Here is a 15,501-nt window from a genome sequence, read left to right on the forward strand (position 1 = left end):
TCAGACTTTACCATGCTAAAATCCTTATTCACAGGATTTTTTGAAGAGTTTCTAAACCAAACAATCCAGATGAAGTTGGAGAAAGATCACCACTCTTATCATCAATAAATCAGTAGATACAGAAATGAAAGAATCAAAGATTTTTAGTTGTGCATCAAACCAAATAAACTGCAAGTCCTAAATTAATTCAATTATAAATCTTCGAAGATCAAATTGAATCATATAATTTTTATTTGTTGGAGTTATTGAAAGACCTCTTCAAACTTCAAATACGAGAGATAATTGATAAATATATAAGTTACTCTAGTCAAAATTTCTTACCTTGAGCTCAAGCTTTGCTTAAAGCCAATCGAGCCAAGCTCAAACTTGACATTACTTTGTTCGACTCGACTTGATTGTGGCCTTAGCCTCAACTACAAAAAGAACTAATTCTTGCTCATGCCTTTTTGCTACGGGTACTTCCACTTGATTTGGATAGAGATACTTTTGTGATTGGAGAAAAAACTGGTAATTGAGGTAGGCTCACTAAATATGGAGAAATAACTTTTAACATTGCATGATAAATTTATTATCCGTTTGTCATTAGATGCAGATGCAAGACTTTCAGCAGGGCAGATATTACTTATTGACATTATAACAGCTACAGTCATGAACAAATTCAGCAGGAATATTTCATCATGCTTCTTTAATTCTCAACAATGAATTCTCGAATTTCTATTCCTGTATGTCGTGCACCGCCTTGTACCCTCAGCAAAACTTCGTCCCCCATCTTCAGTGAGGTCACAGGTATAGTTGTTTTCTTTCCTCCATTTTCTGGGCAAAATCAAAGGTAAAGTGTCAAAAAATGTTTTTAAACCCAAACCAGCCTGGACCCGGTCAAAGAATTGGTCCATTGGTCAACCAGTCTGACCAATTGGCCGGACTGATAACATCAACATGACATAATTAATTTTTTAAAATGAGTTTTGGCCATAATAATGGTCAGAGTGGTTTGACCCAACAACTGAACCATGACCTAGCACTGATTCATCTAGTTCAACCTTGGGTCAATCCAATTTGATGGCTAAAACGGGTTCAGCTATCAACCATATAGGATTTGTCATTGGTTCGCCGTCAAACCATCCAAACTGGTCTAAGTTTTAAAACAGTAGTTTCAAACATGTAAACAAGGAATGTAAATAATAATGCTAGAACTTTTATTAATCAAATTAATATCTAAATGAAACCTTGGAAGGGAGCGATTAAGGCGACTGTTTCGGCATTCTGTAGAATTATGCTGTAATGAGTTTGATGATCTGATCCCTGCAACAGCAGAAGCATACAGTGATATTATAAAAACAAACCAATGACGGTATTAGCCAGTAGTTTTGAAAAATGTAGCATCAACATGAATTCATGTTACCACAAATCCCATAAAGGATTAAAGTTAATTCTGTTTGCACATAACTGGTGAACATGGAAATGAGTTTTCAGCACAATTAAAGCATAACAAAAATATTTCTCAGCACAATTTCATTGAAGCAGTGTTTCACATTTTGCACCTTCAAGAGAATACTATTCACAACCTATTCTGCAAAATTGTTCTTTCTTCAAGAAGCTACAGAACTTCAAATTCTTGTAGGGAGGATTTTGGTTACCTTAGAGCAATTGAGCCAAATTTGTCTGACGGATATTTGGTTGTAGTTATTACAGATTTTTCAGGTATATCAACAATGTTTTTAAGAAGCTCCAAACTTAAGATACAGTTGGTTCTAACTACCAAAAGCACTGTTGCATAATTCATTCATACTCCAAAAATTCAGCCAATAAAATTAAATATCTTTGGAAGAAAACTCCATTTGTTTAGATATGGTATGTAAGGCACAAACCTTTGCCTCTACAAGGATAAGAGGTCTAGACTCTATCTTCACACGACCAACAATTGCTGTTCGCTGCTGGCCTTTCTGATCAACCACAATAACTTCTTTGCCAGATTTTAACTCTGAAAGGTAGCAAGTTTTTCCTCCAGGAACAAGCACGTAGGAATGCACAGGTCCCTGCAAATTAAAACACAGCACTTGGTAACAGAAAAATAAATCAAGGAATGGCTCTATGGAAACAACTATCATTCTTGAGTATGGAAAATCAATTTCTTCCCTTGACAAACAAATGGAAGAAAAGAGTGAACCATTAATGATCCCATAAACAAATTATCAAGATACGTTTCGTTACATGTGGTAAATCAATCCAGTTTTGCTTATCTATGGGATGAACAGTCCCATCATAACTTTGTTTACATCCTTATTCACGATCTTAGAAAAACACAAATCACCAAAACTTTGTTTATATGTGGCATTAATTGACCAATTTCTTCCACTGAAAATAATTGATTGAATAATGAATGCTATCTGCAGTAACTTCAATGACAAAACTCACAGCATTTATTCGAAAAGGCCTGCTGGCAATGTAGTTTGACTCCAAGCACTCGGAGTGGACAAGGAAAAGTCCCCTAGCAAAGGACCCAACCTATAAAAAGTGCTTGTGCAAATAAAAATGGGGCATAAAATATAGTTAACTTAGACAAACCGGAAAATCCACCAGCAGAATGGAGGTTAGAAGCATACTAGAAGTCCTTCACCAGGTCTCATGAGGCTACAAAGATCCACGCAAACTCGATCACCCATTCCTATTACATTGACTCGAGTTACAGTGGCTTTGGTCAAGCTAAGGAGATTGCTTACTTCATTCCTTCTGTCAAAATATTCCTGATAATTTTGTAAAAGATAAGGAACTATGTCTTACTTCTTCAGAAGCCTAGCCCAAGAACAAGTTACCTTTAGCTCAAGAACAGCTTCATCATCCTCAACTTTCAGTACAACTCCGCCCAGGCCTTGCTCTAAGGCCTATAAACACAAAAAATTCACAATAAGTTTGAGGAGTAGAAATAAATTATGAAACTAAGTTTTGTCAAATACTGAGTTAATTAAGTGGTTTCAAAAGAACAGTATTAAGGGACACCTCAAGAAAAATTTGGGCTTCAGAGGGAGTTCTTGAGATTGCAAATACAGTTTTTTTACTGCCTTGGAATGCTGCAACAATATTTTCTGCAGGTATAACCTATGAAACACAAAACCAGGGCCTAACATATAGTACATAAGATACTTTGGAAGAAAAAAAGCTACTCATATATTTCCAAAAGGAAAATATTATAAGTTTCTTTATTTACACATGAAAGGCTAATGAAGCAAGAAGCAAGAAGCAAGACCGGTCAAGGCAATTTGCCAAGGTAACAAATAATCAACAATGAATCATGTTTCCATTAAGAAAAATCTATGAAATTTATCACAACTTGCACAAAAGATTATGTTCAGAAAACTAAAACAAGATAAAGCCATTTCAGGCATCAACAAGAAGAAAAAAAATGAAAACTTGGCGTTCCACAATAAAAGCCACAGTAGAACATTACAAATTAAGTATATATATACAATTTAAGATGGTTCCAACAATGCATTAATACCCAAAACTCATTTTTTGAACTAAAAGATCACAAATAAATCCAAGTTACAATCAAGTTCTCCCTACTCAAACGCAAAACTTTAAGAACTCCTATCATTAAAATTTTCTGTTTCAATAGACAGCTTCCTCTAGAAGTTGAAGTCTGTACGTTAAATAAGCTTGAGAAAATTCAAATTACAGGTCTAGGAGGCATTATTGGGTCAGAACATCTCCTAATGATCTAATAATCTCATTATCCACACTCCTCATCTAATCTCATAACTAAAGTCTTAGGGCATAACCACACGATAAAGACAAGTTCGCATGAAATTATTAAACAAAAAATTTTAGCTTACTTGCCAATCCAGTAAATCAATCACAATATTATCCGCCTGCTCATCTGATGGCTGAAGCTTCTGCAACTCTTGTGGCGTTGCAACCTGACAAATACTAGCAACCCTTTTCTCCATACCATCAAATACCTCCCCTTCTTTAACAAACAAAGGATCTATCAAAGCAATTGCTGTACATTCACCAACAAAATAAAACAAAAAAACGAAAATAAAAAACTTCAAAACTCACAACTCCACTCTGAAAATTGTCACAAACGTTAACTAAGACGTTAAAGTCCCAATAAATCATGAAAAAAAAAAAAACCACTTCAATTGACCAATATCATCAACAACAAAACTTTACTTGAACACTTTCACATAAAACCAAATGTTACTTGACCAATCTCTTAAAAAAACAAGACTTTACTTAACTAATATTATTTTAAAAAAAAAAGTTTACTTGACCAATCTTTTGCGAGTTGATGATTCTGAGACATGAAAACAAAAGTGTTCCATCCTCTCTCAACAGCAGCAGTCATAACTTGCTGGTTCTCTGTCCATATCCAGACCCTCTTTGACTTCTCAACAGAACACATTGTCACACAAAAAGGGCTGCTTTTAACTCTGTGCGGGCGAATATTCCAATAGTTTACTCTACTGAAAACGTTCCACGAATCTGGACAATCGTCACTAGAATGAATTAGTGAAGCATGTTAACGAGGATATTATGCAAGTTGGCATGATTTTTATGCATGGACATGAATATAAGAAGTAAAAAAACCTGTTTTGAAAGTGAGCAGCTAAAGAATTTGGAGGTACCAAGGGAGGAAGACAGTAAAGCCATGTCTTGTGTATATTGCGGTGGTATAGGTGCTGAACTGATCGGTAGAGACTCGTATTTGGATTACGTGGGCTTTGTGTAGAGGGCTGTAAAGATAGGCCCAGTAGAAAGTCCAATTGTGAATCCCTGAGGAAGACAAGTAGGGCTGCTTACGGAGTGTTCACGACACAGCTAAATGTTAAGTCCGGCTTGGCTAAATTATTATTGAGCGAAACTCGAATCATTAGTCAGTCCAGTGAGTTAGCGAATTAATGATTCGCTAAAAGAAAATATTAATAAATTATTATAAATTTAAAATTTTATATTTATTTCTTTAAAATTTAATTTTCTAACTTTCAATACAATAGTAATTAATAAATCCATAAACTAAAAAAATTAACTACAATTTTTTGAATTGGATCCAAGTTAAACGATTTGATCTTGAATTTGAGCTCAAGCCAAGAACTTGTCAACTCAACGAGCTCTTGCTCAAATTTTACCTAATGCAATCAAGCCGAATGATAATCACCTTGACTTTGCAACTCTAATGATAGGGGTAATTTGGGAAATCTTTACAAGTCTTTGGACCAATCAAACCTCTAGTCTTTCTGATAATGGAAATTATTTATGACCTTGGTAAAAAAGTTTAGTTTAGCTGAAGAGATCATTACAAAAGAGATCATGCATAAAATATCAACAAAGATAGTCCATTGAAAGCATTGTTCTGGATGTTCAAACCAACTTCAGGAAAAGCAGGTTCTGAAAGATTAACGTTCCACAAGTAATCAACTAGACAGGCATGGCAATGGCAAGGCCTCAATACCCCTACCATTAATTTATTCATCTGTTGTAGACTAGTGTTACAAGATCTCAAATCACAGAGATTAAAGAGTTTGCTCAGTTTTGTCATCAAATGCTAAGAATACGGAGCTGGAGTTGAAAACTTAAACAGCATGTGATGCTTGTAAGTCTTCCCTGCAGTCACAATAGTTGAAGGAAAATTGGGGTGATTCACTGAGTCCGGAAAGGCTTGGGTTTCCAGGCATAGCGCTGCGTGAGACTGATATACAAATCCACCTTTCCCCTTCTCATTCTTCAGAGAGTTACTTGTATAAAACTGCATTCCAGGAGCATCTGTCAACAGCTCCATCATTCTTCCTGACATATTATCGTGCACAATCGCAGCTCGCCTCAGCTTGTTTCCAGCAGCACCATCAAGCACATAGTTAATGTCATAGCCAGAAGGCAGCTTGGAGATTCTGCTGCCAACTTTGTGAGGCTCGAGGAAATCATAGGGAGTTCCTTTTACAGATTCAATTTTGCCGGTGGGAATCAATTCACTATCGACAGGGGTGTAGTGGGAACCAAATATCTGGATTTCTTCAGAAAGGATATTGCCACTGTTGTGACCTCCAAGGTTCCAATAGGTGTGTTGTGCTAGATTTACGGGAGTTGGCTTGTTTAGAGCTTTGGCTTTCATTGTTACTCTCAGTTTCTTGTCTCCGATCAGAGAATAACCAACAGTAACATTTAGATCACCAGGGAATCCTGTGAAAGAAGAAGTTAATATGAACATTTACAATTTGTACAGGCAAAGGGGAAAATCATAACTTCAAAGAGCTAATAAAAATATACAAACTACCTTCTTCGCCATCAAAGCTGTGATAGGCAAAGACAATTTTGGGAGCATCACCTTTATTCTTATACTTCTTCACTTTCCAAATAACATCACTGAAGCCTCTGGGGCCACCTATAAGAATTCATTGAGGAAATTATAAGACACCTATTTACAGTAGAAGAGAAGGGCAATTTCAGCAATTCAAAGGCAGAATTGTACCATGAAGTATGTTTTTCCCTTCATTAGCAACAAGTTTGTAATGGGTTCCATTTAAAGTAAACTGAGCGCCTCCAATTCTGTTAGCAACTCGTCCAACAATTGCTCCGAAGTAAGTGGAATCATTCTGCATAACCATGCAAACAATACATCAGAAAACACCAATTAACACCTTTCAGGATTCCTAGCATACTTCATAACAAAATTGTAATATTCTCGAACAAATTCTACATCGATTAAACATGAGAGAGATGCTTAATATGTATATGCATTCCACGTTGTTCGGAGATGACAAGAGAAAATTGGTTAAAAGCATGAGAGGTCCTAAACTATCAAAAAGAGCGGCAACAATTGGTCAGCCTATGTAACAAACTTTCAGAGTAATAAAACTTCATCTCATTTTGGATTGATATATAGAATTTCACCAGTCCAATTAGAGAATGCACTATCAGGATAACTGTTCGAGTCTATTCAACTTAATTGAGAGCTTAAAATTTCTTCATAATTGAATTCAAAAGTATTATGCAAACCCAAATCTGAAATGTCTTTCAAAGATTCATGGAAGTAACAAGAAAACAAATGCTAATTAATATTTTTATGCTTCAAGAAATTCACGGGTCATTATGGAGCAGAAAAATATGGATCAGATTCTTGCCATTCATACAAGTGAACACATTCATAATTAGAGATAAGAAAATTCACAGGTCATCATAAAGCACAAAGAATATACCAGAACAGCTTTCTATAAAATAAACTACCCCACCAATAAAATATCATATGTTACAGCTCAACGCAAATTTCAAAGCCATTAAGCCAACATTGACTATAAAATCAATGAGAAGAAATTTGAAAGGAATCACATAATTGCAATTCTAGGTTTCCATTCCTTGAGCTCTGTTTTTAATTAGATAACTTGTTGATATATAAACCATTGCCAGGAAATCTAAGTGTAATATCTAAGTCTGCTTTGGACACATAATTTGTTATAGTATTGTTTTTGGGTTTTGCAAATCAAAACGCATATTGGCTATTTAAGAGCTATTTACCTAATCTTCTCTTATAATTCTCAAGTTATATGGGATGTTTATATATATTCAACATTTCTTCCATTGACGTGAGATTGTTTAAGGGTGTTAAATTAAGACTTTGTTAATATACTACTGAAAGCTAAAAACGTAGAGCTAATGTTGTACACCATGCATCATTTCATTGTAGCTGATACCAGAACAACCATTCTAGCTTTACAAAAAGCTAGAGTAGGCACTTCTATATATATTAGAAAAGGAAAAATGAAATCTCACAACGTCAAAATTCATCTTTTACTAATGTTTATTCTGCTGTGTCACCTAGTGAGTCTTTAAGTTAGTTTTCTTGTTACTAGTGAAAGGAGAGAACAAGAACAAGAACAAAACCCCCTTTAAATAAACTAATCAGTTGATAAATCAAACATTTAGGCACCCAATTGACCAGATATTTCAAGATGAAAACAGAACAAGTTTTTTCCCATATAGAAATCAGCTAATACTGGTGCAGTTTTGCATACCAGAAACTTGTCTTTTCTATGTGTTTGTCTGTGAGAAAAAAGGAAAGAGAGAAGAAGAAAGTGTGTGAGTATTCACCATGTAATCTTTGACTGAATCATAGCCAAGAACAACATCACCAAGCTTTCCTGAAAAATCAACACCCAAAAAATTCAGAAACCAAGAACAAAAAGAGAAAAAAAAACCTAGGACTTTTTAAAAGTATATATCATACCATTCTTGTCAGGGAGAATGACAGAGATAATAGTAGCACCCCAGTTGGTGAACTTCACAGAGAAATTTCCCTTCTTTATTTCATAAACTCCAACCTCCTTTGTGGCTGAAGAGCCATGAACCACAAACCCAAAAGCAATCAGGAAAACAAAACTCAGCAACACAGAAATCTTCACCATTTTCTCTTAAAGAAAAAGATGAAAAATTATGAAACCAGTTAGTTCAAAGACTATGAATGAAAATGATGGCTTAAGAGAGTTCCAATATATGAGTGGTGTTTGAAAGCTGAATAATCATACATATCGGCTGTGAGAGAAAAAGTTAAAGCAATAATCAACAGCATGCGCTGCAACCTGGCCTGTTTTTGGATTTTCTCAGGACTTAATGAAGTCAACACATTGCCAGGCATGAGCCTCATTATCTATATGAAGATTATTATAATCATGGATCATTGATGAACCTCCACATGCATGTTTGATATGATATTAACAACTTGTTATGTACTAAACCTGATTAGATTATGGTAATACATAATCTGAAGAGTAAATTACAATTTTCTAATGTATGGTAACTATAAACACTTTTTCATGGAAAATTAAATTATCATATTAAGTATTTTAATTTTTAAAATCATTTTATCCAACAAAATTAACGAAGATAAAGAAAAAAACTCTTGAGATATATTATTTACTTTTTTTTTTCACTCTTATTATTTTTTACTCGATTCTTTGATCAATTTCATCATCCTCTTTCTTTGACAATTTATGACACAATCTCCAACCCTTCAATCCACACTGTTTCTCTCTCTTTCCCGTTGTGATCTTAATTATTATCACTACTCATTCACTCGATCAAGTTGTTGGTAAAAACATTTTACCACGACTTGATTGAGTAAAAAAATGTCTACAAAAGCCCAATAGGAGAGATAGTGACAGTGGTAAACATGGCAATGTTTCCAAAGAATTATAAGGACTCAATGCAAGTTTTTAAATTTTTATAATCGTTAGACAGCAATGTTTAAAATAGTAAAGTGAGATTTGTAAAATAGTTAATTTTAAAAATTTGTTAGATAACAAAATTACTATTTTATCTTTACCAGATAAGTTTTTTCAAATAAAATTTGATTTTAATTAGAAAAGTGTATTTGTGTCATTAAAGGATGAAAAAATGTTTTTAAACAAATTTTAGGTGAGAAAATATGATTTAATTATGGTCACATTTATATTGACCGAGCCTTATGTGCTCACATGACATTGTCATCAACCGTTTAAAGGTATAACCTTCAAATGTGATATAATAATGGGATAACAACACTCGAATGGTATGAATTGTCACTTTCTTTTTTCTAGTTGAGAATTGGAATTTTTTTATTATATTGAAAAATTTGAATTTTCAAAATTTCTTATTAAATGAACTAAATTTTCAAATTTTTTATTGAAATAATTAAACTTTTAATGTTTTATATTAAAGAATTAAATTGTATAAATATCATATACTAATGTTTTCCTTAACCTCTTTTTATAATTGAAAAATATGTTTATTAATGTTAGAGGTGGATTTGAGTCAAATTGAATTCGAACAAAAATAAACTTAAATTTAATATAATTAGCTTAAAATTGAGTCTAACTTGTTTAAATTGCCAAAAAAAAAAAGAATCATTGGAGAAATAAACTATAATGCAAGGACACCAACGTCTATAAGAAGGTTTGAGTCAAACTGAGTATAAATCGAAATTTCTTCAATTATATCTTGACTTATTCAAATCAAATAATAATTTAAACTCAAATAATTCAAATCGAATTCATCTATAATTATCACAGAGGAAGAGACACACTTAAGTTCACCTTTAAAAAATTTAAATATTACCTCTTTTTTAATTAAATAAATTCTACTTAAGTTAATAAACATTCTTTTAATTATTTATTTTTATATAATAATGTAACTTGGGTCACGGGTTGTGAAAATGGAAATTCTATGAGTCCAAACGGTGCCGTTTTAGGGCATGACACAAATGTAATTGTGTAAAGCATCGTCTTGTAATTCATCATTGCCAGTCTCTGCTAAAACCCCGCAAATGGGTTCTCTCTATAGAGCTTCGAGAACCCTAAAAAAGCCTCAGAACATACTTTCTACAATCCTCAGAGCCAACCCCCTAAATTCTAGGTTCAGCCAAAGCCAAAACCAGGCTGATTTCTGCAATTTAACTCGCTTGTTTTGCTCTCATTCTCGTCATAACGGCCCCAAAGACAGCACTAATATAGACTTGACTCAATACCCTCCTGAGAAAATCAGAAACTTCTCTATAATTGCCCATGTTGACCACGGAAAGTCAACTTTAGCTGACCGGCTCTTGGAGCTCACTGGGACTATCAAAAGAGGACATGGGCAGCCTCAGTATCTTGATAAGTTGCAGGTATGAATTTAAATTCTTTTCGTGTGTTCGAGATTCTTTGGCATGAGTAAATAAGTTGGTAAATTTTAGATTTTTCGTTGGTTATAAGTAGTTCGTGTAATGTTTGTTTTATAAATGTGGAACTTTTATATCACTAGCTGAATTTTTTGTCTGTTATTCTGATGGGGACACAAGCTGATTAGTCTGTGTTAAGAAGTGTTATAGGTTTGACAAGTGATAAGAGAAAGAAAATTCAGCTAAAGGGATAATAATGGTGATTGAATCTTTGCAAAATCGGATCATTTAAGGAAGGTTTCTCCTATCTGCTTTATTTGTGATGAAGTTTGATGTTTTTAGGTGGAGAGGGAAAGAGGAATTACTGTGAAAGCTCAGACAGCAACTATGTTCTACAAGCACAAGGTTAATGGCCCTGGCATTGACGAAACTGATGAACCATCAAGTTTTTTACTGAATCTTATTGACACACCTGGTCATGTGGATTTCAGCTATGAAGTGTCAAGATCCCTGGCAGCTTGCCAAGGTGCCCTTCTGGTGGTGGATGCGGCCCAAGGTGTGCAGGCACAAACTGTGGCTAACTTTTATCTTGCTTTTGAGTCTAACCTCACTATTATACCTGTCATAAACAAAATTGATCAGCCAACTGCTGATCCCGATCGTGTCAAAGCTCAGCTGAAATCCATGTTTGATCTCGAGCCTAGTGATACCCTTTTAACCTCTGCTAAAACGGGGCTAGGTCTTGAGCATGTCCTTCCTGCTGTCATAGAGAGGATACCTCCCCCTCCTGGGGTTGTGAACTCAACTTTGCGTATGCTTCTGTTGGATTCTTATTATGATGAATACAAAGGAGTAATTTGCCATGTTGCAGTTGTTGATGGTACACTGCACAAAGGAGATAAGATTGCTTCTGCTGCAACTGGTCACAGTTATGAAATTATGGATGTTGGAATCATGCATCCTGAACTCAAACCTACTGGTGTCCTTCTAACTGGACAGGTGGGTTATGTTGTGACTGGCATGCGTTCAACAAAGGAGGCACGAATTGGTGACACTTTACATCACAGTAAGAGTACTGTAGAGCCTCTTCCAGGTAGATAATCTCGTTTTCCTCTCCATAACATATTTGTAGTTCTATTTCCAGCCACTAAAGAGTTTTTTTCCCATCAGAAATAGATTATTCTCTTGCATCAGGCTTACTATTTGGCCACTGTGCTTTCTTCTTTTATTTATAATTATGTTTTTAGAGAATAGAGCGGTGCTTATTTTGGCCTTTTTTTTGTTTGTTAAATTACTCTGTATTCAGGTGTTCTAAATCCAGGGACCTTACTCCTTATTATTGTTTGGGCCCTTCATTTTTAACTTCAATGAAGTGGTTCTCATTGCAATGGCTCTGACACTTTTCAATGTTGCTTATGTGCTCTTCCTGATTTCTAGGTTTTAAACCTGCAAAGCATATGGTGTTTTCTGGTCTTTATCCTGCTGATGGATCTGATTTTGAAGCTCTCAATAATGCTATAGAGAGACTTACCTGCAATGATGCTAGTGTCTCTGTTACCAAAGAGAGCAGCACAGCACTTGGACTCGGTTTTAGGTGTGGCCTCCTCAATGGCATAATTCATTTTGTTTATGTAAATCAAAAGCTACTTTGATAATTATTAGCGATGTAACTACTTATACATGGAGCATTGTTTCACCTTATTGATTGTTTTCTTTTGACAGGTGTGGTTTCTTAGGCTTACTTCACATGGATGTTTTCCATCAGCGACTTGAACAGGTATTTTTTTGCACTTTTGTATTTGCAATTGACAGTGGAACTATGCCTTGGTGCTTATTTTGTAGAGTTGTTCTCAGTTGAAAGTAGATTACTATGGAGCATCCGTTTAGGGTCAACAATGTTGTGATGTCATTTAAAAATGATTACTTGACAACATTTGCGTAGTTCAGTAATTGTCTTCACCTTATCTTCCCTGCTCACTTGGTCAATAACATTGAAAATGCATGGAAGTTCAGCTAAACTTGTCAATATATCTTGTTACCTGTGTTTACTGTGCCAAACTTATGTGCATAAATACAAAATTTTTGTCATGTACTGTTACCATGTTGAATGTCTTTGTTCTCTAGCTTCCATGCTACATAATGTTTTGATTTTTTCCAAAGACAACCAATCACACACCTAAATTGGCATAGTGATTCTGAAAGTGTTTGCTTGTTCTCTGTTTTAGTATAAGAAAAATAACAGAAATATTTGTTTGTACTTATCCACCACTCAATTAATATAGGAATATGGTGCACATGTCATTTCAACAGTTCCCACTGTTCCTTATATATTTGAGTATTCTGATGGGAGGTATGTGTTGTAATTCTGCTTTATAATTTTGTCATTTACCATCCTTTACCAAACAATACTTGGTGGTTTTTAGCAAAGTAGAAGTTCAGAATCCTGCTGCATTGCCATCTAATCCCAAACAACGAGTCACAGCTTCCTGGGAACCTACAGTTTTAGCTACAATTATCATTCCTAGTGAGTAAGCTCTCATACACCCTTTACTTAATTACTTTAATTGCATTCTGCAAAACATTTATTTATCTTTTTCTAATTTGTTGTATGCTTCAAGGTATGTGGGATCTGTTATTACTCTTTGCTCTGAGAGGAGAGGACAGCAGTTGGAGTACTCATTTATTGACAGGTTGGTGCCAGGCCAGGATGGTAGTCTCTTTGAAATTCTTATTGCCAGCTGTTGTTAATGTTTCATTTAAACCAATGAAAAGCTGTAAATAAAATACAAATACCAGTTTTATTGGTCGTATACATACGTTAGTCATGTTGCTCATTTTGTCATGTAATTTTCCAATTTTCATGTATACCTTATATGAACTGGACCACAGCAAAAATATTGATCTTTTGAGTTTATATGTGCAGTCAACGGGCATTTATGAAGTATCGCCTACCTTTGAGGGAGATTGTTGTTGATTTCTATAATGAATTGAAGAGTATAACATCTGGTTATGCATCATTTGATTATGAAGACTCAGAGTAAGTTCTCTCTCTCCTCTCGTTTCTCTCTCTCTCTCTCTCTCTCTCAGTCACTCTCACATACTCATACATGTGTGCATGTGCACCCACAAACAAAATCTGAATCAAAAAGACTGGCACCAGCTGAAGGATGTGATATTTTGGTTCATATCCTAATGTTTGGGGAGAGTTGCAACTTTTTTGTGGTTAGCTCTGGACTGCTGGAATTGTGCTGATTGCTTAAAAGTTCACACCCTTGGATACCCTATCTTATGCCATTGTATGAAGCCCCAGCAGACTTTCCTCATATTTCAAGCCAAGTCACAATTTAATTTGTCGTGAAGACATTTCTCATTTCTACATAAGGCAGTCATTTTAGATGCTTTGATGGAATATTTAAAATTTTGGTTTTACTCTTTGACACATACTGGGGAATGTTGTTAACAGATATCAAGAATCTGATTTGGTGAAACTTGATATCCTCTTAAATGGACAACCAGTTGATGCAATGGCAACAATTGTTCACAAATTAAAGGCACAGCGTCTTGGTCGTGAACTGGTAGATAAGTTGAAGAAACATATTGACAGGTCTTTTCCTTGAAAGTTTAAGTTGTGATTTCTTAGTCAATTTTCTTCTTCCATGGTAACCCAGTTGTTTTACTTTAACCAGGCAAATGTTCGAGATAGTCATACAAGCTGCGATTGGATCAAAAATTATTGCAAGGGAAACGTATGTGATGCAAACTTTACTTTTGTTATATGTAGTTTGTGAGTTTCATGCTGAAGTTCTTGGTGTATGATTGTATTATTATTTTGATACATGATCAGCAGCGCAAAGCTGTATATATTACATATTAATTTCCTTTAGTCTTCCTTTGCCATCAATAAATTTGTAGATGTTTTCATTTTAAGGTTGCCTATTTTCTTTTTTGCCATTATTGAACATAATTATAGTTCAGCTAAGCCTCTTTGTGCTGGTTATAGGCTTTCTGCTATGAGAAAGAATGTTCTTGCAAAGTGTTATGGTGGAGACGTTACTAGGAAGAGGAAACTATTGGAGAAGCAGAAGGAAGGAAAGAAACGAATGAAGCGTGTTGGTTCAGTTGATATACCTCAGGAAGCTTTTCATGAACTATTAAAAGTTTCATAGAGAGAATTGCTCTCAGAGCCAGCCAAACTTTTAAGGTTGCTGGTGAGGTTTCATGAACCTGTAATGTTTTCATTTCTCTAAGTTTATCATTTGTACAATGACATATTATTTTTGTAATATGACATTCAAGTTTTCATATTTTGTTCTTCCAAGGTTGAATGACTCATCCGAATTCATTACCCTGCTGAGTTGCCTAGTCTCTCTTAGCCTGTGCCTAGAAATTTTGCCTTGAAAGGTTCTTGGAAAGAGTTATCGCGGTTTCATCGCTGTGGCGTGGAGGTTGTTGGATACACTGCCCCTGTTGATCTGGTACAGAACTGTCTTGCGTAAACAGCTGGATTTATTAATGACTAACCAGCAACAATTCTGCTTATAAATTATGTATAACAGCAATGTGATACCAACAATAATGAGGTGTAGGCTAGATAGCCCTTTTTGTTTTTCCGATTACTTTGGTGAGACTGAAATATGACAGTTTATTCATTGTTACCCTCTCATAGGTAGTACAATATTCTGATTTGTTTATAATAATATCAACATAAGTGGCTTTAAATCTTCAATGGGCATGCTTTCAAAGTTGACGGTTCACAGAGCCCGGCTATTGAAACTCTCAGTTGAGTTCATCTATGAACAGGTCTCTCCTGTAAGTTGACTTATACCTCAAGTAGATGCAGATTATTAAAATAAATTATCTTTTGCATTGTCAATGAAACA

The 15,501-nt window shown here is 34.8% G+C and overlaps 3 protein-coding genes across 5 annotated transcripts; 1 reads left to right on the forward strand and 2 right to left on the reverse strand.

Annotated features, from left to right (window-relative positions):
- Window positions 1-530: 530 nt before the first annotated feature.
- Window positions 531-4,663, reverse strand: LOC123197724 (3-dehydroquinate synthase homolog). 2 transcript variants are annotated; one of them, XM_044612068.1, is made up of 10 exons: window positions 4,626-4,663; window positions 4,267-4,482; window positions 3,831-3,997; window positions 2,998-3,096; window positions 2,814-2,882; window positions 2,604-2,744; window positions 2,416-2,505; window positions 1,869-2,036; window positions 1,227-1,302; window positions 531-813 (listed from the first exon to the last, which is right to left on the reverse strand). In XM_044612068.1, the coding sequence occupies exons 1-10, from the start codon at window positions 4,648-4,650 to the stop codon at window positions 686-688; spliced, it is 1,179 nt and encodes a 392-aa protein (XP_044468003.1). In that variant the 5' UTR covers window positions 4,651-4,663; the 3' UTR covers window positions 531-685. The 2 variants fall into 2 exon arrangements, with proteins under 2 accessions (XP_044468003.1, XP_044468004.1); XM_044612069.1 differs by lacking the exon at window positions 2,998-3,096.
- A 645-nt stretch (window positions 4,664-5,308) lies between these two features.
- On the reverse strand, window positions 5,309-8,590 carry LOC123197374 (galactose mutarotase-like). The gene is made up of 5 exons (XM_044611639.1): window positions 8,216-8,590; window positions 8,080-8,129; window positions 6,464-6,587; window positions 6,269-6,376; window positions 5,309-6,174 (listed from the first exon to the last, which is right to left on the reverse strand). The coding sequence occupies exons 1-5, from the start codon at window positions 8,391-8,393 to the stop codon at window positions 5,543-5,545; spliced, it is 1,092 nt and encodes a 363-aa protein (XP_044467574.1). The 5' UTR covers window positions 8,394-8,590; the 3' UTR covers window positions 5,309-5,542.
- Window positions 8,591-10,244: 1,654 nt separating this feature from the next.
- Window positions 10,245-15,347, forward strand: LOC123198421 (translation factor GUF1 homolog, mitochondrial). 2 transcript variants are annotated; one of them, XM_044613128.1, is made up of 12 exons: window positions 10,245-10,627; window positions 10,964-11,714; window positions 12,059-12,215; window positions 12,344-12,398; window positions 12,904-12,971; window positions 13,045-13,149; window positions 13,240-13,311; window positions 13,545-13,658; window positions 14,085-14,225; window positions 14,308-14,367; window positions 14,622-14,829; window positions 14,941-15,347. In XM_044613128.1, exons 1-11 carry the CDS (start codon window positions 10,289-10,291, stop codon window positions 14,785-14,787), a joined length of 2,028 nt encoding a protein of 675 aa, XP_044469063.1. In that variant the 5' UTR covers window positions 10,245-10,288; the 3' UTR covers window positions 14,788-14,829; window positions 14,941-15,347. The 2 variants fall into 2 exon arrangements, with proteins under 2 accessions (XP_044469063.1, XP_044469064.1); XM_044613129.1 differs by having other exon boundaries at window positions 14,622-14,822.
- Window positions 15,348-15,501: the final 154 nt, after the last annotated feature.

The sequence above is a fragment of the Mangifera indica genome, chromosome 15 (genome assembly GCF_011075055.1).
Source record: "Mangifera indica cultivar Alphonso chromosome 15, CATAS_Mindica_2.1, whole genome shotgun sequence".
NCBI classification, from domain to species: domain Eukaryota; kingdom Viridiplantae; phylum Streptophyta; class Magnoliopsida; order Sapindales; family Anacardiaceae; genus Mangifera; species Mangifera indica.